Source organism: Oncorhynchus kisutch, linkage group LG7, assembly GCF_002021735.2.
Source record: "Oncorhynchus kisutch isolate 150728-3 linkage group LG7, Okis_V2, whole genome shotgun sequence".
Taxonomy (NCBI): Eukaryota; Metazoa; Chordata; class Actinopteri; order Salmoniformes; family Salmonidae; genus Oncorhynchus; species Oncorhynchus kisutch.
In genome coordinates this window covers 14034922-14060022 of record NC_034180.2, presented here as the reverse complement: position 1 = coordinate 14060022, position 25101 = coordinate 14034922, and the positions used below count along the sequence as shown (strand labels likewise).

At 41.4% G+C, this 25101-nt stretch overlaps 1 protein-coding gene across 1 annotated transcript in view; it reads right to left on the bottom strand.

The window, feature by feature from the left end:
- Positions 1 to 3881: 3881 nt before the first annotated feature.
- Positions 3882 to 25101, bottom strand: part of LOC109894792 (FH2 domain-containing protein 1-like) — a 42919-nt gene continuing 21699 nt past the window's right edge. The window contains exons 8-11 of the mRNA XM_031828515.1: positions 14560 to 14630; positions 11119 to 11236; positions 10599 to 10763; positions 3882 to 10306 (exon numbers count right to left, since the gene is read on the bottom strand). Of these exons, the coding sequence (XP_031684375.1) occupies positions 8015 to 10306; positions 10599 to 10763; positions 11119 to 11236; positions 14560 to 14630 (2646 nt within the window). The 3' untranslated portion in view covers positions 3882 to 8014. The remainder of the gene's footprint in view (positions 10307 to 10598; positions 10764 to 11118; positions 11237 to 14559; positions 14631 to 25101) is intronic.

The window sequence follows — 25101 nt, the reverse complement described above, 5'->3', positions numbered from 1 at the left end:
CATATATCCAACTATTTTTATTCACCCGCAGCCTGCATTCAGAATGAGAACATTATGGGGAGACTACCTAAACCATTGAAACTGGAACAAGCATTTCAGTAAATGATGCAAAAAATGCAACTGATTGAATTAGTTTAGAAAAATATGTTATTTATCTTTGTGTAGCATAAGATTACTCGCTCAATCTACATTAAAGTTCCTTTAAAGTGGCAAAAAATACATCATTATGCCTTGAGGGTACACTCAGTAATGGGACTCAGTAATGGGACGGGGACGGGGACGGTCTGTTTTATGATCACTTTTAAAACAGGTGGCATGAATAGCTCCTGCACGGAGGGACGGTTTTCTTTTGAGTTTGGTATGACAGCAACAATTTGCTCTGAAATAAGAAATGCCACATAGTGGCCGGGCACAGAGTAGACCTGGTGTGTTTTCACAGTGGAGGGAGAAGTGGCTCACAACAATTATACATTGATGGTCAGTTAGCTTCATTTCAACAATTACAGTGTAATAAGTTTAACATGCCAACAACATTTTTTCAGATACCTCCAAATCAGGAATTTCTTAAGGACGCATACAGTGGGGCAAAAAAGTATTTAGTCAGCTACCAATTGTGAAAGTTCTCCCACTTAAAAAGATGAGAGAGGCCTGTAATTTTCATCATAGGTACACTTCAACTATGACAGAAAAAATGAGAAAAAAATCCAGAAAATCACATTGTAGGATTTTTAATTCATTTATTTGCAAATTATGGTGGAAAATAAGTATTTGGTCACCTACAAACAAGCAAGATTTCTGGCTCTCACAGACCGGAAACTTCTTCAAGAGTCTCCTCTTGTCCTCCACTTGTTACCTGTATTAATGGCACCTGTTTGAACTTGTTATCAGTATAAAAGACACCTGTCCACAACCTCAAACAGTCACACTCCAAACTCCACTATGGCCAAGACCAAAGAGCTGTCAACGGACACCAGAAACCAAATTGTAGACCTGCACCAGGCTGGGAAGCCTGAATCTGCAATAGGTAAGACATACAAGAAGACATACAAGACCACTGATAATCTCCCTCGATCTGGGGCTCCACACAAGATCTCATCCCGTGGGGTCAAAATAATCACAAGAACGGTGAGCAAAAATCCCAGAACCACAGTGAATGACCTGCAGAGAGCTGGGACCAAAGTAACAAAGCCTACACTACGCCGCCAGGGACTCAAATCCTGCAGTGCCAGACGTGTCCCCCTGCTTAAGCCAGTACATGTCCAGGCCCGTCTGAAGTTTGCTAGAGAGCATTTGGATGATCCACAAGAAGATTGGGAGAATGTCATATGGTCAGATGAAACCAAAATATAACATTTGGTAAAAACTCAACTCGTCGTGTTTGGAAGACAAAGAATGCTGAGTTGCATCCAAAGAACACCATACCTACTGTGAAGCATGGGGGTGGAAACATCATGCTTTGGGGCTGTTTTTCTGCAAAGGGACCAGGACGACTGATTCGTGTAAAGGAAAGAATGAATGGGGCCATGTATCGTGAGATTTTGAGTGAAAACCTCCTTCCATCAAGCAAGGGCATTGAAGATGAAACATGGCTGGGTCTTTCAGCATGACAATGATCCCAAACACACCACCCGGGCAACGAAGGAGTGGCTTCGTAAGAAGCATTTCAAGGTCCTGGAGTGGCCTAGCCAGTCTCCAGATCTCAACCCCATAGAAAATCTTTGAAGGGAGTTGAAAGTCTGTGTTGCCCAGCAACAGCCCCAAAACATCACTGCTCTAGAGGAGATCTGCATTGAGGAATGGGCCAAAATACCAGCAAGTGTGTGAAAACCTTGTGAAGACTTACAGAAAACGTTTGACCTCTGTCATTGCCAACAAAGGGTATATAACAAAGTATTGAGAAACTTTTGTTATTGACCAAATACTTATTTTCCACCATAATTTGCAAATAAATGCATTAAAAATCCTACAATGTGATTTCCTGGATTTTTTTTCTCATTTTGTGTGTCATAGTTGAAGTGTACATATGATGAAAATTACAGGCCTCTCTCATCTTTTTAAGTGGGAGAACTTGCTGTAACGGTTCTCTTGTGGTGAAGGAGAGTCGGACCAAAATGCAGCGTGTAGATTGCGATCCATGTTTAATAAACAAACGTAAAACACAAATCATATATAAACACTACAAAACGTAACGAAAACCGAAACAGCCTATACTTGTGTAAACTAACACAGGAACAAGGACACTAAGGACAATCACCCACAAAACACTCAAAGAATATGGCTGCCTAAATATGGTTCCCAATCAGAGACAACGATAAACACCTGCCTCTGATTGAGAACCACTTCAGACAGCCATAGACTTAACTAGAACACCCCACTAAGCCACAATCCCAATACATACACACCACATACAAAAACCCATGCCACACCCTGGCCTGACCAAATAAATGAAGATAAACACAAAATACTTCGACCAGGGCGTGAAACTTGCACAATTGGTGACTAACTAAATACTTTTTTGCCCCACTGTATCCCACAGTATGGCATTAAGCCAAATAATCCTACATTTATCCTTTATCCTTGTCAAACCTCATTCAAAAGGGTCGGTCTCTAGACTTTATGATGTGCTACAGGCCCACATTAGAGGTATCTACAGACACTGTTGGGAGCAGGAACTTGGTTCAGAAATCTCAGATGAGGACTGGGTAGAAGCTCTCAGGAATATAAACCACAGTTCCGTAAATGCCAGACACAACCCTGTTCAGTTTAAGGTAATACACAGGTTACGTTACTCAAAACTGAAACTGCATAAAATATTCCTGGACACCTCACCACTGTGTGAGAGGTGCAATCAGAATGAGGGGACATTGGCCCACTTATTTTGGACATGTCCTAAGTTACATGCTTACTGGGCTCTCATTTTTGATTACTTATCTAAAGCCTTTGATAGAGTTATCGCCCCAGACCCATTGATCACTCAGTTGATGGGAATAACCAGGAAGGGAAAGCTGTCTCTCTTTGTAGCCAAAAAACAAAGCACAAAATACAGTACATTTGTATTTTTAAAAACAACAGAAAAATAGCCTCACAGTAGAGTGGGATGATTGCTGTTTGGGGTTTTAGGCTGGGTATCTGTACAGCACTTTGAGATATCAGCTGATGTACGAAGGGCTATATAAATACATTTGATTTGTATATTTTATATTCAAAATATAGGGTACCAAAATGTACCAACAAGGTTATCTGCACATGTACCCTAAAAGGTACTGAACAGTACCATGTGAGATTATGTGTACCTCTAAATGTACATTATGTGTATTTGGATATTTTTTACCCCAGGGAACAATTTGTACCCTATCCGTACCCTTATATATCATTGTTTTGTTGCTTTTCCATAATCATTTTTTACAAAAATCTATAGTTTTTTTTATAGCCACTGATATGTTACAGAGCTGTGAATTCAGGAGGTGTTAATAGACTACTTAAAGGGATAGTTCTCCCAAAACGTTTGCCAGCATTTCAGATAGAAATAGGCTATGTAGAACAAACATGCCTCTCTAACATGTAGAATAAGGAATCACGTATTCATGGCATTTCTATCTGCAACATTCGAGAATATTTGGCAACTGAACATGGTCCAGCTGGCCATGTTCCACGTCATGATTGGTTACTCTCCCTTTAATTAATAAAACAGATGAGCGAAAGGAGGTTAAATGTCTAGCACACTGTAGCACAGTCCTCAGTATGTCTGCTTAGAACAGCCCCTTGTAGAATGCATACAAAAAAACAATATGATCCATGTAGAGTTTCAGATTCACAACGATGTCCATTCCTGGTGGAAAAAGGCTGAGAAGGACAGAGAAAAAAGCTTCACGGCTTCAAAGTGACACAGCATCAGGTGATTTTATTGATTTTATTTCACATCATAACTTTAAAAAATGATCAGTGCTGTAGAATAACATTATAATATTCAGCCCTGTGTATTCTAGTGATTACAGTCATTTTCTCCAGGTAAAAGTTTGAGTTTATTAACATCGAAGACAGTTACTTGGAGAAGAAGGCGGCAAAGCAGAACCAAGGCAATTAAGTGGAGCAGCTATATAAAGTGGTGTGAACTCCAGCTAAGATATGCGTAGTCTGATCCCCATAAAGAATCACATTAAAACAGTAAAAAAACACAAAGCCTGGTCCCGGAATGGTTTGTGCTGTCAGGCCATGACAACAATCATATTGTTGGCTATAAAGCACAAACAGATCTGGGATCAGGCTAGAAAACATTCCTCTTTGCTTTCAGTTCCAACACACAAGCACCATCACCTAGGAATCCATGCCAATAGCTCACACTGTGATTTAAGGTCAACATTTGAAGGTGAACATGAACTGTAGCCTACTGTGGATGAAGTCACTGTATTGTGTGCGTGCAACTTCTCGAGTTGGCTTGAAAAACCACCAACATCAATCAATCAATCAAAGGGAAAATCTTAATCGCCACCATTCGGTTTGGGTTGGGCAACATTGGACAAATGTTTCAACACCGTTTTGGGTTGCCAGGCGCCTGCTCTGTCATGATTAGGAGTCGGGCCTAAGTTTAGAAAGGCTAAGGCTATTAGTCAGACGGACCACTTCTAGTGTTCAGTCTCACAGCGTCCTGACTGAGCTGCTGGACCGGGATGTCATGGTTACCATTACATAACAAGGAAGTGGCGGCAGAGTGGTGGGTGGATGCAAGGGTAGACATTCCGTATTGAAGTCCCACCGTATTTAGTGGCTCTGACGCAAGACCACCCATTGTCGACATGCCCCTCTTAAAATGAGCCCAGCAGCAGGAGGCATTGTGCGATAAGATGTGGGAGGCCGCTCTTGTAAAAGACCATCCTTGTAAAAGACTGGACATTGTGTTAAGTCTGGTGGACAAGAGATCTATCATACAGTTTGACTGTGACTGTTGATGGGAAAAGAGAGGAAGAGAGAGGAGCATTGTGTCTCGCTCTTTAGTCATTAGCCATGTCGTAGGTCAGCGTCCCAAATGGCACCCTATTTCTATATAGTGCACTACTTTTGATCAGAGCCCTATGGGCCCTGGTCAAAGGCAGTGCACTATATAGGGAATAGGGTGCCATTTGAGAGACACCATCTGGGCTGACGTATGGCCTCTGGGTCTTTTGTGACATTCGCTGCCTCACTTCATTTGCATTGCAGAGAGCAGGGAGATACACATATCATGGCCTACTGCAGGGTTGTGGCCTGTAGGATCAATTTAAAATGGGCTCTCTTAAGCCTACTCTGAGAGTTGCAGACAGAAATGGTACAACAATTACAACAAAAGGTAGCGTCTTACAAAGCTCATACCCTAATGAAGACACTAACACAGTCCTCAAATTGTCAAAGCTAATTAGCAGCATTCAAACATTTTCAGTAGTGGGTTTTCAATATTGCAGACAGACATGGTACAACAACTGTATAGATATGCTTGAGATATCCTCAGACTTAGAGTACAGTAGATTGACATGGTTGATTCAAGACAAGTTGAATTGAGTGCCTCAATGTATGGTCTGTGAACAACGATGCTGTTCATTGTGACAATTTCCAGAAAGGAAAAAGTCTGGTTAACCATTTCCTCTTGTCAACAGAATCCTTTCACCTTCACTACTTCCAAGCCTCCATATACAGTTTGCTACGTGTAAACATATTGCGAGCTCTACGTATAATCAAAAATAGTATGTCTTTACACTATGTACACAGAGTGGACAGCTAATTGGCTAAGCCCGTGATTTGTAGTATCCAGTCTAATAGCTATTTTGGTAGGTGCAATGGAAGGTAGGGAGGATTTCTACTCTTATTTACAATTTAGGAGACACTGATTATGGGACAGCAACATCAAGCTTCAAGTTAATGCACTCTAGTTGTTGTTGTTTATGTCAATGGCACAATGCTGTTTGAAAGGCAACTGGTGTGACAAGCTGGCCTGGTCCAGATCTGTTTGTGCTGGCTTGCCAATATGACCATAGGAGTCAACAAGACAGCACAAACTGATCTGGGACCAGTGTAGTGAGGAGCAATTGCAGGGCTGAAGAATCTACAGTATTACTTTGATCACGACCGATGGCGGTCAAGGAACACAATTACACAATGTCAGGTAATACAAAAATCAGGAGATGACAACATTCACAGTAGAAAAGTTGAGGATTACAAAGACGATTATTGTGACAAAACGCAGAGACAAACAACACCATGTTGGGTGTTACTTCAGTCTGAAGAGCTATTCAATGTTGTTTTTCATAGCGTTAGTGTTGGTCTAGCTATGGCATAAAGCAGGAAAAATATTTCCTTTGTGTGCACTTCTACTCCATGCTTGAATGGAGGCGTTTTATCAAGAGCATTTAGAAACCTTGCTCGTTATTGATACATACATACAAATATCAAAAGTACCACAAGTACATGAAAATGCATTGCATGACAAAGTACACCCTAGCATGTACTGTATTCTAAGAGGTAAAGGTAAAACTTTACAGTGGAATCATACCAAAGGACTAACTGGAGTATCATAAACAGAGGATAATGACTCAATAACTTTCTGTACTTGCTAATAGTAATAGTTAATGTACTTGACTCAGTACACAATAGGATACCTGATTCAATCAAACACTGACAACCAGGTATCCAAAACAAGTGAAAAACAAAATTCTTCAACTTCATTGACATTAGAATTCAAATATAGTTCAGTTTCCTAATGTTTGACTACACATATAATTTTGTCCAAGACGATGCAGCACATCAACAATAATGTCTATTTATCTTAACCCCGGATACCCGGTTGGATTAAATGGGGCCTATAGGCATTTCTTCTGTGGCCTTTTATTTTGGATTTTTTTTACTATATACTATTTTTGCAATGTCAAGTATAACCGCGGTATAACTTCAGTGGAGCGGGAAAGGAACTCAGTGGCCAGCTGCTGAGAAGTACAATGAGGGTCATATTCATTAGTGCAAACGGAAAACAAAAACAGTTGTTTCTTTGTTTCTTATTCCGTCCCCCCCGTTTGGTTTCTAGTGAATAAGGCCCTGAATAGTTATTTTCATTATTGTCCCGCACATAGTATCTGAGAAGACACTGATTGGACCAGCTCTTTTTTGCCAATTCCAAACGAACCCTATTGAATCAGACTCAGACTAAATCAGTAAAGTGAAAAAATATTCAGTGTGGACTCCAGGCTACTGTATAGTACGGCTGTGCCAAGGAAAGTAGAGAACCACGGAAATCAAAGTCACAATCACAACAGCAGCAAGACAGTGTCTTACAAAGCTCATACCCTGAATGAAGACACTAACACAGTCCCCAAATTGTCAAAGCTAATTAGCAGCATTCAAGCATGTTCAGTAGTGGGTTTTCAGTAACACTTCATTTTACAGTCATTGTTTACCAGGTAGTTACCTAGAAAGTACTTGTTTAAATGGTAATTATCTAATAATTGCATAGTAATCACACGAGATGCGTGGACACACGTGTCGCTATGTGCCATTTGGTAACAGTAAATTACCAATAGTGTTGAATTCTTTGAGGTGAATACCAGAAAATATCCATTGTTACTACCACATCGTTTTTAAGTAAATACCATGTAAACACCATCTTAAAATGGGTTGTAAAAAAAAGCATCATAATTTTTCTTCTTTTTTGACATGTTATTATACCTTATTAAATAGAGTTTAAGACCACAACGCAGGCAAAGAAGGAAAAAAGGGGGATTTTGCCATTTGTCAGTTCTGTCTCATCGTGAAGAATGCTCAAAAACAAATGGGGGCTCATGAAGAAATAATCTTATACAGTGCATTATATATTTTTGCAGTTCATACAATACGTGTTGACGGAGCCCTGTATAATGACTTGATATGGATGAGATGGGATGTCTTAGAGTAGCTAATGAAAGAGGACACAAAATGTCAGTCTACAGTATGTGGGGAAAACCATAGTACCATTTCTTCCTCTCTTGCTCCAATCAAGTTCCACCATATTTGAGTTCTACTTCCAGGTGGGCTTGATGGTCCTACATGACGTAGTGGATTGGACAGATTTTTCGGAGAAGCTGCTGCTCTTGCGTGAGCGCTCACGGGTGGGCGGCGATGGGGGAGTGTCGCTACGCTGAGTGCTCGCCCGGCTTGATGCCCTGATGCTCTGCACCCTCTGCTGACCACCCCCTTGGCCCTTTTCCTTCTCCTCCCCCCGGGGTGAATGCTGCCCCCCTTTGGCAGGAGGTGTGGTTGTGGCAGCGGCTTGAGGCCGAGCGGGTGCTTGACTCTGGGAGCTGCTCCGGGACAGGAGAGAGGGGCTCCTGGAGGGGGTCGGGGGGTTGGAGAGGGTTGGAGCGAGTTCCTTCTTGGTGGTCCGAGAGGAGGAGGCCACAGTGTTGCGTGCCCAGCCAGGCAGGGTGGCTGATGGGGTTTTGGAGCTGTGAGTAGGTGTCTCGGGAGCGCTAGCCTCAGAGGGTGTCCTAACCTGACCTTGGGCCTGAGCAGCCAGGGCTCTCATGGTGGAGCGGCACATCTTCTCCTCCGGCGGTGCCTTGGGCAGGTTCCTCAGCGGCTTGGCGCTGGGCTTGCGGAAGGAGGGCTTTCGCAGGTTGAGTTCATGTGTCCAGCCAGAGAGGCCAGCGTTCCCCTGGGATTTGGCTTCTGGGGGCAAGCTGGAGTGGCGGGCGGGACAACCGTTCTTCTCACCCCTCTCCCTGGCTGGGGTGCTCTTGTCGATGAGCGGCTGCCTGGCACCCCCATGGCCCCCGGCGGGTCTCTCCACCCGCCTGGCGTTACGGCCAGTCCGACTTAGCTTGGTGATGGGCACCACCTTCTGCATGCCCTGGTTCTCAGTGGTGGTCAATATCCTGACGCCGCAACCCACTTTGCTGTTTTTGGAAACTTTTGACACATTCTTGGTCTTGGCGTGTGTTGGTTTATGGCTATATGTCTGTACAACTTTCTTGCCCACCTGCCTAGCCTCCGCCGTGTCCCAGCTATCTGTGTCCCCCTCTTCCGTGGTGACGAGTGAGCCAACGGATGGGGCACGTTCGTCTGTGGACTTTGACACCGACAGCTCATTTGTGGAGGCAGAGACGGACTGATTGTTTTTGGATGGGGAATCAAAGTTGGAGTTGGAGGATAGTGAGCTGGGGTCTCGAAGGTTCCCCTGGATGTTGTTGCAGTCAGTGTTTTTTACATCGGGGACCAATCCTTCCCTCATTAGAGGCGAGCTTTCGATCTCAGAGTAGTCAAGCGCTACGGAGCAGTCCGTTTCTGTGCAGTCTAAGATGTAGAACACCGGTTTCTTATTGGATACGGAGGGGTCAAGAGGGAGGGGCATATCACAGGTGGTTGAGGAGACGGTGCTGCTTTCCTCCTCTTCCTCCTTCTGAAGCGAGCCAACCACAAACTGAGAGGACGGCATTTTACCTTCCCACGCCATGGGCTCTGGTCCTCTTTCCAAACTCTTTGGACAAGGAGGAGGGGTGTCCAAAATGAGTGTCTTTGGAGATTCCGTCTTCATTTCCAAGTCCGTTACCACCAAGTCTTTGTGGTCAACGAAGTGCATTTGATTTGTGTTATTGTTCGGACTGTGGAGGTCAAACTGTTGAATTCCCAGGACTAGAGTGTGCCTCTCCACGCTGACGTTCATGTGTGCCGTGACGCTCGCTCCGGGGTTGGGCGTCTTCTGAAAGACGTTACGGTTCTGACATGAGCGAGGCAGATAGCTCCCCTCGGACACGGTCGTGTAATTGTTATTATTGTTATACGGTTCCTCGTTGACATTAATGCCTGTGAAAGAGTACATTGCCAAGGGGCTGATAGGCTCCGTCTCAGCCCGGTGTGACGTGGCCAGCACCTGCTGCCCATTCCCCAGCTTGTGGTTGTCATCCTGGGACACAAGACAGGGGGCGGTTCTCCGATGGAGGGTGCGGCCGGAGCGCGGCAGGCTGTTGAACTTGTTGGCATAGTCAGCTGGTAGTGCCGTGTCACTGCCGAACAGCTCCAGGTATTCGTTAAGCTCGCGGTCGGCCATGGCGGCCACGGTGTGGCGGTGGCGACGGGCGCTGGCTGAACGACCCAGGGGGCTGTGGGGGCTGGCGGGACGCTGCTGGAGGAAGTCCAGGAGGCCCTCCTTGGTGAGCATATCCATGTCGTTCTCGCTGCTGCTGCGGCCGAAGCCGCCATTACCTGCCCCAGCAGCCTGCTGCTGGTCGGCATTCCAGGCAAAGCGCTTCTCCTCCAGCTCTCTGAGACGCCGCTGCCTGGCCGCCTCTTTATGTTCCCGCTCCCGGTTATCCTGACGGAGACAGCGAAAGGACGGGCTAATAAATAACATATTGTGTACAGTGTCTTCGGAAAGTATTCAGACTCCTTGACTTTTTCCACATTTTGTTATATGTTTACATACATCTACATCAGTATGTCCTTTTGAAGAGTTTATTAGTTTTCTTACTTCAGGAAATGCAGTGCAGGTTAATGTGAGTGTGCATTTGTAGGTTAGATAGAGAATGTGAGTTACATTACTTATCTGAAACTACATAGTAGAGACTTAAGATTTTAAATTGAAATATTTAAAGAAAAGACCTCACCTTGACAGCCTTTTTGAACTTGAGACAGAAGTCCTGGAAGATGCGGAAGCACTCATCCAGCATGAAGGTGTCCTTGTCTTCACAGAAGAAGTCAATAAGCGATTTACCCTCCTTCCGCAGGTCCAGCCTACACCTCTTCAGGTCCTGGAGTGTCCTTGTGGAGCACTGTTGGGGATGGCAGACAATGGATGACAGACACAGATAAGATATAAAATAATTATAACATATTATTACCATCAAAATATACCAAAAACAGGGGGTTTGGTGATACCGTATATCAGGGATTTAGGATATTGGCCCATATTGGCCAATATTTTCTTATGCTTATAGGGTGTTCTTCCAATTGAGACCATAGTGGTAAGTTATCTGATATACATTTCTTTGTTACAGTCACCCTAGGATCCCCTTATATACCACAACTGGCTAAGGATGCATTCACTGTGTGCCGCCCTCATGCACCGTAATCAGCATTCACAGGGCAGAAATCCTAAATTAAATTCTGACTAAAATGTGCTGCCACCTGCAGGAAGGGGTTCAGCTGCTCCAGGAGCTCTGGGTCACTCTGGACCTTCTCTTCCAGGGATCTGGTCCTGACGTAGAGAGACGAGAACTCCAACTCAATGTTTTCCACTGATATTCTGCGGGAATATGCAAATCATCCAAAGGCTGTTAAAATACATTGTGTGGCTCAGTTGGTAGACATCAGGGTTGTGTGTTTGATTCCTGCTGTGACCACCCATAAAATAGATTTTAAATGGCGCATATTATATATATATATATATACATATATACACTGTGTGTGTGTGTATATATACACACACACACACACAGTGGGGCAAAAAAGTATTTAGTCAGCCACGAATTGTGCAAGTTCTCCCACTTAAAAAGATGAGAGGCCTGTAATTTTCATCATAGGTACACTTCAACTATGTCAGACAAAATGAGAAAGAAAATCACATTGTAGGATTTTTGAATTTATTTGCAAATTATGGTGGAAAATAAGTATTTGGTCAATAACAAAAGTTTATCTCAATACTTTGTTATATACCCTTTGTTGGCAATGACAGAGGTGAAATGTTTTCTGTAAGTCTTCACAAGGTTTTCACACACTGTTGCTGGTATTTTGGCCCATTCCTCCATGCAGATCTCCTCTAGAGCAGTGATGTTTTGGGGCTGTTGCTGGGCAACACGGACTTTCAACTCCCTCCAAAAGATTTTCTATGGGGTTGAGATCTGGAGACTGGCTAGGCCTCTCCAGGACCTTGAAATGCTTCTTACGAAGACACTCCTTCGTTGCCCGGGCGGTGTGTTTGGGATCATTGTCATGCTGAAAGACCCAGCCACATTTAATCTTCAATGCCCTTGCTGATGGAAGGAGGTTTTCACTCAAAATCTCATGATACATGGCCCTATTCATTCTTTCCTTTACACGGATCAGTCAGCCAGGTCCCTTTGCAGAAAAACAGACCCAAAGCATGATGTTTCCACCCCCATGCTTCACAGTATGGTGTTCTTTGGATGCAACTCAGCATTCTTTGTCCTCCAAACACGACGAGTTGAGTTTTTACCAAATGTTATATTTTGGTTTCATCTGACCATATGACATTCTCCCAATCTTCTTGTGGATCATCCAAATGCTCTCCAGCAAACTTCAGACGGGCCTGGACATGTACTGGCTTAAGCAGGGGGACACGTCTGGCACTGCAGGATTTGAGTCCCTGGCGGTGTATGTTACTGATGGTAGGCTTTGTTACTTTGGTCCCAGCTCTCTGCAGGTAAACAGCTAAGGGATGTGGCTGGGGCAGCAGAAATGTTACCAAGACTGCAGCATGTGGGTGGGGCAGCAGAAATGTTGTGGGTGGGGCAGCAGAAAATGTTACCAGACTGCAGCTTTAAGCACAAACCATCCTCCAGTAGTAGTCATATAAAGGCAACATATACAGATAGGGCTAATGGAGGGAAATAATCATGCTAATGCTCTCTAAGAACAGTGGCTGAAGCTAGAACCTATAGGCTACACATAGCATTCCAGGAACTGAGGTAGTGATATTGATTGTGAAAAGAGCCCAGTAAAAGTCCTTATACAGTATAGGGCATTCATAGATAATGGGTGTGAAATTGACTGGGCGTCTTCTAGGTGAACTAGTTCTAAAACTCCTGTCAAAGGAAAGCAGTGCAAATGCTGTGTCCTTGACGTCAGTGTTTTGAAACAAAACTTACAAACTCTGAGCATTAAGTTGTATGTATTCACGTGCTTTGAAGTCATTGAAAAATCCAATTGGCTAACGACTAACTAGGTATGTTAACCATAAACTACAGTTATTATGGTCAAAATCAAATTAGTCTTCATAAACGGTATAAATAAATTCATTTTTCAGGACCATGTCTTTCAAAAAGAATTGTTAAAATCAAAAGGGTTTAAACACTGTTTCCCATGCTTGTTCAATGAACTATAAATAATTAATGAACATGCACCTGTGGAACAGTCATTAAGACACTAACAGCTTACAGACGGTAGGCAATTAAGGTCACAGTTATAAAAACTTAGGACACTAAAAAGGCCTTTCTACTGACTCTGAAAAACACCAAAAGAAAGATGCCCGTGTCACCTGTGTGAATGTGCCTTAGGCATGCTGCAAGGAGGCATGAGGACTGCAGATGTGGCCAGGGCAATACATTGTAATGTCCGTACTGTGACAGCCTAAGACAGCGCTACAGGGAGACGGACAGCTGATTGTCCTCGCAGTGGCATACCACATGTAACAACACCTGCACAGGATCGGTACATCGGAACATCACACCTGCGGGACAGGTACAGGATGGGAACAACAACTGCCCGAGTTACAGCAGGTGAGAGAAGGGCTGGACCGAGGGTTTGGCGGCTTGTTGTAAGGCAGGTCCTCATCAGACATCACCGGCAACAACGTCGCCTATGGGCACAAACCCACCGTCGCTGGAACAGACAGGACAGGACTGGCAAAAAGTGCTCTTCACTGACGAGTCACGGTTTCGTCTCACCAGGGGTGATGGTCGGATTTGCGTTTATCTTCGAAGGAATGAGTGTTACACTGAGGCCTGTAATCTGGAGCGGGATCGTTTTGGAGGTGGAGTGTTGTTCATGGTCTGGGGTGGTGTGTCACAGCATCATCGGGCTGAACTTGTTGTCATTGCAGGCAATCTCAACGCTGTGCGTTACAGGGATGACATCCTCCTACCTCATGTGGTACCCTTCCTGCAGGCTCATCCTGACATGACCCTCCAGCATGACAATGCCACCAGCCATACTGCTCATTCTGTGTTTGATTTCCTGCAAGACAGGAATGTCAGTGTTCTGCCATGGCCAGCGAAGGGCCCGGATCTCAATCCCATTGAGCACGTCTGGGACCTGTTGGATCGGAGGGTGAGGGCTAGGGCCATTCCCCCAAGAAATATCCGGGAACTTGCAGGTGCCTTGGTGGAAGAGTGGGGTAACATCTCACAGCAAGAACTGTCAAATCTGGTGCAGTCCATGAGGAGCAGTACTTAATGCAGCCGGTGGCCACACCAGCAACTGACTGTTACTTTGATTTTGACACCTCCCCTTTGTTCAAGGACACATTATTCCAGTTCTGTTAGTCACATGTCTGTGGAACTTGTTCAGTTTATGTCTCAGTTGCTGAATCTTGTTATGTTCATACAAATATTTACACATGTTAAGTTTGCTGAAAATAAACGCACTTGACAGTGAGAGGACTTTTCTTTTTTTGATTGATTTTGATAAATAATGTATTGTTGTTGCATTTAACTGCTGAAAATGCTGTCTTCTAAATAATTTGCTGAATAGGTGACGTTGTAGTTGCGGCACATATTTGACACCTGAGTGTCCTATTTTACGGAAATTATGAGTTGGAGGACTGTTCAAAAGACTTATTCCCAATTTGTTTCCGACATCATGAAGACCGCATAATGAAGGACTATTTACCTGGAAGCGCTCTGGATGTCCTGAAGTTTCTCAGGGAACTTCAGCAGCTTCTCGTCCTTCTTCTGTGCCTCCTGAGTAGATAGAAAAGGAATTATGATTAGCCTTGTATAATGCTTTATTATGTTTTATGTACATCCATATCCCGCTCGTAATTTCCAATCTGAAAGCTTGAAAAAAGCTTGAAAATACATACAGATGGTGGAACTCAACTCCTTAACATCTGCCATCCTGCAATATTCAACATTTTTTTCATTTAGTCTCTGTTTACTCAAACATCGATGTCATGGAATATTTACGGGTGACAACTTCTCTGCCGTCTAAAAGGCATCTGTGGAAAGCCTCTCCTTTTTCTGTGTCAAAAAAGACGTATTCACACATTTCAAATTCTAACCTAATTCAAATAAACTACTGAATTCTGACCCACTGGGCACACCACATCATTTACACGTGGAAATGTTGGTAACATTTGGTTGAGACGTTGATCAATGAGAAACCTTTATTGACCCACTCAAAAGACAGCCAGAAGTTTGTTGAATTCCCAATGTGTCACTATGCTTTCAACCTTCTAAAAGCAAAACCAAAAACAATGTCTGATGTTTGGTTTAGTTGTCATCTAAATGTGTTATCAAATGGGAATACAATGTCAGATATTTTGTGTCCATACACTGAGTATAACATACCTTAATGGAACATTTTGACATTCGCCATATGGTTAGTGAGAAAGTCCACATTGCAAATGTACAGTCCCTTACTAACGTTTCTAAAATTTGTGGACTGCGGCGGGCCGTGCAGCAGGGCCGGGTCTTCCAGGAAGTCATCAAAGGAAGTCTCTCGGACATTCGGTTTCCGTTTTGTAAAATGTTAAACATTTTGTCATTTTTCCGCTGTCCCGGTAAATCCCACAAGAGTACGAATGGAATCATATTGCAAATGTACAAAACATCACCAATCACGACGTGGCCTTTTCTCCCAAACGGAAAAGACTTCGTAGACGAAACTTGGCCATTTTCTGGGATTAAATGTCAAAAACGAAAATAGAGCAATAATTTCATTGCTTCACGTCAAAGTGATTGAACCTACGGTGTCAGGAAAAAAATAACCAGCCATTTATCTATTGTAATTTAAGAGAAATCATACAATGTACAATTGGTGAATTTCAAATTATTTTTTATTTTTTTTTAAGTTACAGATCCAGTTGCAGCGTGTTCAGACAAATCTTTTTGAAGTGTGTTTCGGGGCTCTGTGAGATTTCTGTGATTTTCTGTGATTTTCTGAAATAACACACACTCATTCAACCCTCTGTAAATAAGTCAGTTCTAAACATAAATACTTAAAACTCAAAATTCTATAAGTGCCTACCCCAAGGAGGGTATGTGTTCACTTTCAGCTTCCTGTGTAAACCGGAAGTGCCTTAAAATGGTGTCATAAGTGCTGTTTCGAAGGGTTAAAAAAGTAAAATATTTTCAAAACTTCATATGTGTGATTAGGCAACCCTCATGAACTGTAAGTCAGTCATTTCGCCCAACAGATGTCAAAGAAAAGCTCTCTCTCTCTCACACACACACACACACACACACACAGACACACACACACCGCAAGGATGGAGTGACAAAGTGCGGTGCTTAAAGTCCTCCCGATCTGTGCAAGCCTAATCTTGACCATGTGGCATTAACCCTTAACAGTTAAAATAAAGTGTTTACATCAAACAGTTTTCAATGACTATGTGGGTTATGAATGTCTTATGAACCTGTCTTCAATGACAATCCATCAGGCCACTATGAGGTCTACCTGTGTTGATTCTAAGCTTCCTGGAGCAACCGAAAGTGGTTAATATCATCCTAAAAGTGTTTTTCCATACCCAACCAGCAGTTTGTAAATAGTGCATTCAACCCTGTGTAAATCGGTCAGTTCTTAACGTAAACACTTAAAACTCAGGATTCTGTAAAGGCATACCCCATTCAGGATATGTGTTTACTTATAGCTTCCTGTGCCAACCGGAAGTGCCTTAAATGGTGTCATAGGAGCTGTTTCGAAGGGTTAAAAAGGTCAAATCTTTCCAAAACTTCATGTGTGATTAGGCAACCCCCATGAACTGTAAATCAGTCATGTCTCCCATAAAAACAATCTAAGAAAAAAATCACACACAGCTACGACAGAGGGACACAGTGTGGTGCGCAGAGATAGACAGACAGTGCCTGCAATAGTTACCTTTGTTCTAACTAAAAAAGAACCGTTTGACCTAGAGTTCTGAAACTTTAGAAACCTGTTCTCCGGTCGATAGTGCGTGTTGAGTTACATGGCTCTAGAAGGTTCTCGGAAAGAGAAACAGCCTCGTACATTTGCAATAACTTCAATTCATTTTGACATCAGAAAATGACGACATTTAGAAAAGTCCCAGAGTCTCAAGACTAGGTGCATTGAAACCGGCTCGGCCCATAGAGACGGACCCCAATGTTTCTGTCCGATAGCTTATTCAGGGACCCCATAGCAATGCCCGTAAAATGTGGAGTTTCAACACCAATTAAGGTCGTTGCCTGGGCACCGAATGACCTGTCGAGCCGAAACTTGGGATTCAGCTAGGCCTACATATTATGTGAGAACTCAACCCGCAGCTAGAACATTACTACGTATTTTATGTTTTTATTATGGTTTGAACAGAAGGCGCTGTGAATTTTGGGCCAGCTCTGAATATGTGATAGTTGGCTTCTAAACAAGTTGGAAAAAGTGGGTGTGGGGTCAGTTTGTATCAGTTTGGTGTCAGAATGATATCTAATTGACTGATGGACGGTGACTTGCTGGCTGACTTTTGTCCATTTGCAATATGTTTAAACAGTGAGGTACCATCACCAAAATGCCACTCTGAAATCAACACCAACGAGCGATGGAGAGGAACCACTATCACTGCCCGACCATCCCGAGTTCATCAGGCCAGTCAATTTTGCATTTCCGCAGAATTTTTGAGCATGTCAAATTTGTGATGGTAAATGCACATTGAAACATATTGCAAATGCACAGCCTGGTGATTGGAACGGGTTACCAGGCGCACATTTTTTTAGGCCATTAAGGGGTAGCAAGGGGTCCACGGTTGGGTAGGGAGCACTCCCCACCCGTGCCCCTTGTCATTTTGGAAATTTTTCAAAAAATCTTTAAAAAACAACAGTCCCACTTCTCCCTCATCATACATGACAAATAGACCATCTACGTTGATTCATGGCTTAACATAGTGCTATATATAATTTTGGCAGTATAAATGCCTTTTGGACATGGTTCACTGACTTTTGGGTTTGTAAACCGACTGCCATTGATCGTACATGGCAAATGGACATAACATCCTGATTTGGCACTTTCAAATCTTTCATATTGCATTTGGACATTTCTTATGGCATTTGGCCCCCCCAAATTTTTTTAAGTGACTTTTGACTTTGACTTCCTATGAAATCATATTGCAAATGGACAAAACATACAGTGGGGAGAACAAGTATTTGCAGGTTTTTCTACTTACAAAACAGGTAGAGGTCTGTAATTTTTATCATAGGTATACTTCAACTGTGAGAGACGGAATCTAAAACAAAAATACAGAAAATCACATCGTATGATTTTTAAGTAATTCATTTGCATTTTATTGCATGACATAAGTATTTGATACATCAGAAAAGCAGAACTTAATATTTGGTACAGAAACCTTTGTTTGCAATTACAGAGATCATACGTTTCCTGTAGTTCTTGACCAGGTTTGCACACACTGCAGCAGGGATTTTGGCCCACTCCTCCATACAGACCTTCTCCAGATCCATCAGGTTTCGGGGCTGTCGCTGGGCAATACGGACTTTCAGCTCCCTCCAATGATTTTCTATTGGGTTCAGGTCTGGAGACTAGCTAGGCCACTCCAGACCTTGAGATGCTTCTTGCTTCTTGCCCTGGCTGTGTGTTTCGGGTCGTTGTCATGCTGGAAGACCCAGCCACGACCCATCTACAATGCTCTTACTGAGGGAAGGAGGTTGTTGGCCAAGATCTCGCGATACATGGCCCCATCCATCCTCCCCTCAATACGGTGCAGTCGTCCTGTCCCCTTTGCAGAAAAGCATCCCCAAAGAATGATGTTTCCACCTCCATGCTTCACGGTTGGGATGGTGTTCTTGGGATTGTACTCATCCTTCTTCTTCCTCCAAACACGGCGAGTGGAGTTTAGACCAAAAAGCTATATTTTTGTCTCATCAGACCACATGACTTTCTCCCATTCCTCCTCTGGATCATCCAGATGGTCATTGGCAAACTTCAGACGGGCCTGGACATGCGCTGGCTTGAGCAGGGGGACCTTGCATGCGCTGCAGGATTTTAATCCATGACGGCGTAGTGTGTTACTAATGGTTCTTTGAGACTGTGGTCCCAGCTCTCTTCAGGTCATTGACCAGGTCCTGCCTTGTAGTTCTGGGCTGATCCCTCACCTTCCTCATGATCATTGATGCCCCACGAGGTGAGATCTTGCATGGAGCCCCAGACCGAGGGTGATTGACCGTCATCTTGAACTTCTTCCATTTTCTAATAATTGCGCCAACAGTTGTTGCCTTCTCACCAAGTTGCTTGCCTATTGTCCTGTATCCCAGCCTTGTGCAGGTCTACAATTTTATTCCTGATGTCCTTACACAGCTCTCTGGTCTTGGCCATTGTGGAGAGGTTGGAGTCTGTTTGATTGAGTGTGTGGACAGGTGTCTTTTATACAGGTAATGAGTTCAAACAGGTGCAGTTAATACAGGTAATGAGTGGAGAACAGGAGGGCTTCTTAAAGAAAAACTAACAGGTCTGTGAGAGCCGGAATTCTTACTTGGGCAAGGTGATCAAATACTTATGTCATGCAATAAAATGCAAATTAATTACTTAAAAATCATACAATGTGATTTTCTGGATTTTTGTTTTAGATTCTGTCTCTCACAGTTGAAGTGCACCTATGATAAAAACTACAGACCTCTACATGCTTTGTAAGTAGGAAACACTGCCGATTTTGCAGGTTATCAAATACTTGTTCTCCCCACTGTATACCTTATGGACAAATAAAAAAAAGAAATTACGAATATAAACTTTGACAAAAGTATGTTCATACAGTTCTTATACTGTGCATGTGTAATTGACAAAAAAAATCGAAAGAATTTCGTAAAACGGTCATGAAAGCACTTTTTTAAGGGGGTGCTAAGTTTTTGACAAAATGTTCAAATTTTTACTCCTGGGTCTTGCCTTGTGTTACATTTGCAATATGAAAAATTACGGTGGAGGGCACTCGCCATCTATTGGATTTTTGCAGAGTTACACTTGGCATTTGCCATATGGCATTTGCAATCAACTTTGAATGAAACGACGTCCAATTGGTATTGGACACCGTGTATATGTTTCGTACGGTGCCAATATGTTCCCATTCATTTTTGTACATTTCAGGAGGGTGTTCCCTTACTTAATGTATTGAGTTGATAAACCAATTCTGGGGTCAATTTGACTAATGGTTTAGATTTGTGTTTATTGGTATATTGTGGTCATCTTTGAATTCTGGGGCTCCAGAGGGGAGCAGCAGTCTAAGGCTGCATCTCAGTGCAAGAGGTGTCACTACAGTCCCTGGTTTGATTCCAGGATGTCCAGACGTGATTGGGAGCCCCATAAGGGTGGTGCACAATTGGCCCAGTGTCGTCCGGGGTAGGCCGTGATTGTAAATAAGAATTTGTTATTAACTGACTTGCCTAGTTAAATAAAGGACAAATTTTAAAAATTCAATCTGTTTTTGTAAATTATTTAAATCTCAGTTGGTACACTCCACATTAGCATTCCAAAATACTTTGGATGTAATACGCTGACTGCGCAAGCGGCAGGACCCAAATAAAATAGCCACTTTTCAAGTTCAGACTACATAAAAGGGTAACTGTGTGATTATACAGATATACTTATCACAATTACATCACATTGTTCGGCTGCATAATTTAAACCTAACACTCATTTGCATGAGACAAAGTCCATTTGATCAATAGTAATTACTCTAGTATCCCTATGGTGCCACTAGTGCCAATGACATCTATAGTGCCACCAATTCATCTGGTGCACCCATCTAAGGTTGCAGTGACTTTATATTCATATAAGATCTACATGACACATTTCATGGCCCCATGTCCATCGGTTCAGTTCTTATAGCCCTGGTGTGATATGGTGCAATCTAGTGGTTTAGTGGTTATAATTCTAAAATTAATTAGAGGCTAATTCATGGAGTCTATATACCAAATCTTGAGTCAATCTGACTTAAAAACGTATTGCTGCATTCAAATATGGCTCCATTGTACCTATAGGTGTACTATAGCAAATAGGATAATGCTAAAAATATTTTTTTCAATAACATTTTTCAAAAGTATTTGTAGCATTAGCATATTTGTAGCATTAGCATATGTGCTAACATGCATCTATAGGCACAAACGTCTCAAAAACCATTAAAGACTGATGTAATGGGTCTAAATACAACATCTGAAGTGATTCTGACATTTTTCATGAGGATAAGGTAAATGCAGATGATTTTGAGCATTAGTGTTACACATGCAAAGAATGAGTTGTTAAAATCTTTTAGGGCTAGGCATCCAGCTAGCGGGACAACTTCCGGTGAAACTGGAGGGCGCGCAATTCTAATAAATAATCATAAAAAGTATGGATTTGAAACATTTAGGTACATATAAGTCTTATATCGGTTGAAAATTAAAATTCTTGTTAATCTAACTGCATTGTCCGATTTACAGCAAAAACATGCCATACGATCGTTTGAGGACGGCGCCCCACATCAAAATATATTTCCACCGGCACAGGTTTCATAAATTCACAAATAGTGATTAAATATTCACTTACTTTTTGAAAATCTTCCTCTGATTTTTCATCCAAAGGGTCCCAGCTATAACATGTATTGTCATTTTGTTAGATAAAATCATTTTTTATATCCCAAAAAGTCTGTTTAGTTGGTGCCATCGATTTGAGTAATCCACTTGTTCAACATGCAGAGAAAGGAATCCGAAAATCTACCCCTAAACTTTGTTTCAACAAGTCAAAATACGTTTCTATTTACATTCATCAGATACCCTAAAATGTAATCAAACTATAATATTGCTTACGGAAAGACGTATGTTCAATAGGAAACTGATTTTAGCAGGTGCGTCCTGTCTTCATGGCGCACAAACACAAATTTCCAAGACTGTATCCCTGTACTAAAACTGATATTTCTTATTCGTTTTTGAAGTTACAAGCCTAAAACCTTGAACATAGACTGCTGACATAGACTGCTGACATTCCCGTGGAAGCCATAGGAATTGCATCCAGGGAGCTAATTTTCAATATTAACTTATACTTGCCATTCTAAGAGGATGGTCTCTCAACAATAACAAAAAATTCTGGTTGGTTTTTCTTTGGATTTTCTCCTACATTATTAGTGTGTTATATTTTCCTACATTATTAGAACATTTCCACAAACTTCAAAGTGTTTTATTTCCAATGGTACCAATTATATGCATATCCTGGCTTCAGGGCCTGAGCAGCAGACAGTTTACTTTGGGCACGTCATTCAGGCGGAAATTGAGAAAAAAAGGGGCCTAGCCCTAAGAAGTTTTAATAGTTTCCTTGTTTTTTGAAATATCAATACCAAATTCAGTATGGTTCATTTTAGGGATGGCCATGATAGCAATGATACGTTTCAAGTTGATAAGCCACTGTGGAGTCGATTTACAATGTTTTAAATGGACAAGGGAAATTAGATTTTTTATTTGTCAATAACTTAGCCATGTTTTGGCCAATCCCTAAATTGAGACATGTACAATAGGCCTACATTCCACATTTGGTGTGTACATTCAGCAAATTGTAGCATATTAGTGCATGTGCTAATATGCACCTACACTGGTATAGTGTGGACATCTTTGAATGCATCAACGTAGGGACTATTATGACCAAAAACCAAATTTGCAGTGAATCTCACTTTTAGTCCATGAGAAGATTCTTTATACTTATTTTAAGCATTAGCGTAACAAAATAAAATTGTTAATAGTTTCCTTATTTTTTAGGATATCAATGCCAGACATCATGGTAATGTCTCTGACAAACTTAAACGGTTTCAAGTTGATAGGCCATTGTGGAGTGGATATACAAATGATTTAAATGGACACATAAATCTGATTTATCAATAACTCAGCCATTCTTTACTCATGGCCTCTAGTTTCTGTGTGCTTCACTGTGAACCCTGAATTACCTGTATTGTAGTTGAGATTACATTAAAAGTACAAGTAATCAATGCTGTTTAATATTCTGCACATATTATTATAACAACTGTGAAGATCTCCACAGACCTGCAACCTTTGCATACTATCTTGAACATGCACGCTTTCTATGATTACACAAGAAGATCTTTATAGTTACAGGAACCTCAATAAGTGGCTCTGGATGCGTTACTAATTTTAAGGTTGAATAAATACTGTCACATTAGTTTGTAAAATAGCCTAACTTTAGGCTATTAACTGTATTACAAAAGTTATATTTGTAATACAAATATCAACATTTAAAGGAGCTGTATCTAATGCTTCGATAGTTTAATCTGAGGCACAATCTTAATCCTATTCTTGAAATTATATTTTTGGTTTAGTTGGAGACATGAATCCAACATATAATTTGTTAACTTGTGGACAAGTTAATAGGCAAAAGTGCATTGCAAAAGTGATATTGAATTGTGTTTTGTTGTCCCCACAACCAAATATCAACATTTGAAGGAATTGTATATTTTGTACCATTGACTTCGTCTGACTTTAATTCCAGTTTATCAACAAGTTAATAATTTATATGTTGAAATAACTGTTCCATCTCAATCAAAAATATAAGTTAAAGATCATGACAAAATCAAATCAAACTATATTTAAAATGCATTTACTGTTTTATTTAATTTAATTTAGTTCTATTCTTTTAAGTTAAATGTTTGGCTGAAATGGAGATGTGAATCAAATCAAACTTTAAACACACTTTAAATAAAGTTTTTGTAGATGAGTTTGCAAATTCTATAACAATAATAATATTTATAATATTAATAATAAAAGGCTAAATATAGGCCTAAATAGTATCATTTGATGATATATGGCATATAAAGTATGCTTAAATTTGTTCTGTTAAACCCATCTCTTGAAATTACTTCGATAACAACAGTGAATCTATTTAGTTATTAAGAGATCGCTCAATAATTATTCTCACGAGAACAAATTGGTATTAGTCAGTGACATATTCTAAAGCTAAGTAGAGCTGAACTTTTCCGGATGAAAATCGTGCCAAAGTAAACTGCCTCTTACTCAGACCCAGAAGCTAGGATATGCATATAATTGGTACATTTGGATAGAAAACTCTAAAGTTTCTAAAACTGTTAGAATAATATCTGAATATAACAGAAATGATTTGGCAGGCTAAACCCCGAGGACAAACTATCCAGGGAAGAAAACAAATTGCGGTCATAGGATTTCCCAAAAAGTTTACAATGGGAAACCCTATTTATGAGGAACCTGGTTGCAGTTCCTATATGGCTTCCACTAGATGTCAATAGTCTTTAGAAATTGGTTGATGTTTTTCTTTTGAGAAATGAAGAAGTAGTGCTATTCATTCCATGTGTCACTCTGAAGTCCCCTACTATTTAGGTGCTTGTGAACAGGAACTCGCTTCATGTTGTTTTTATCCGGTATTAGAAACAGTTTATCCCATCTTAAATTTTATCGATTATTTACATTTTAGGATACCTGAAGTTGGATTAGGAACATTGTTTGAAATGTGTTGGACCAAGCTTACAGGTAACTTATTAGATACTTTGTAGTCATGTTGGACGAGTTGGAACCGGTGTATTTCTGAATCAAACGAGCCAAATAAATTGACATTTTGGGGATATAAAGAAGGAATTTATCAAACAAAACGATCATTTGTTGTGTCTCTGAGACATTTGGAATTGCAAAAGGAAGAAGATCTTCAAAGGTAAGGCATTTATTATATCGTTATTTCTGACTTTTGTGTCGCACCTGCCTGGTTGAAAAATGATTTTCATGTGATAATCGCATGGTCTGCTTTCGCCGTAAAATCTTTTGAAATCTGACACAGCGGCTGGATTAACAAGAAGTTAAGCTTTATTTTGATGTATTACACTTATATTTCCGTGAATGTTGAATATTGATATTCCTGTAATTTGAATTTGGCGCTCTGCAATTTCACTGGATGTTGTCAAATCGATCCCGCTAAAGGGATTGGCTCGTGAAGGGATCACTAAGAGGTTAAAATCCTGGACGAGAGACCAAATGCATAGCTGTAGATAGATCAGTTTGTCGTTTTTTTTCTGATAGTGGATATAACGTTGAAGATCTGATGTTGTTTCAAATGTACAAATTGAACAAGGTTGAATTTGATAAAAGTTATGACTGTGTTGAAAATCCTGTGGTTTAAATTTTACCCTCAAATCAACAGTTGATTACTTTTTGCAAATCCAATGTATTTTCCACCTAGATTCCATGTCTAAATATGTGGACA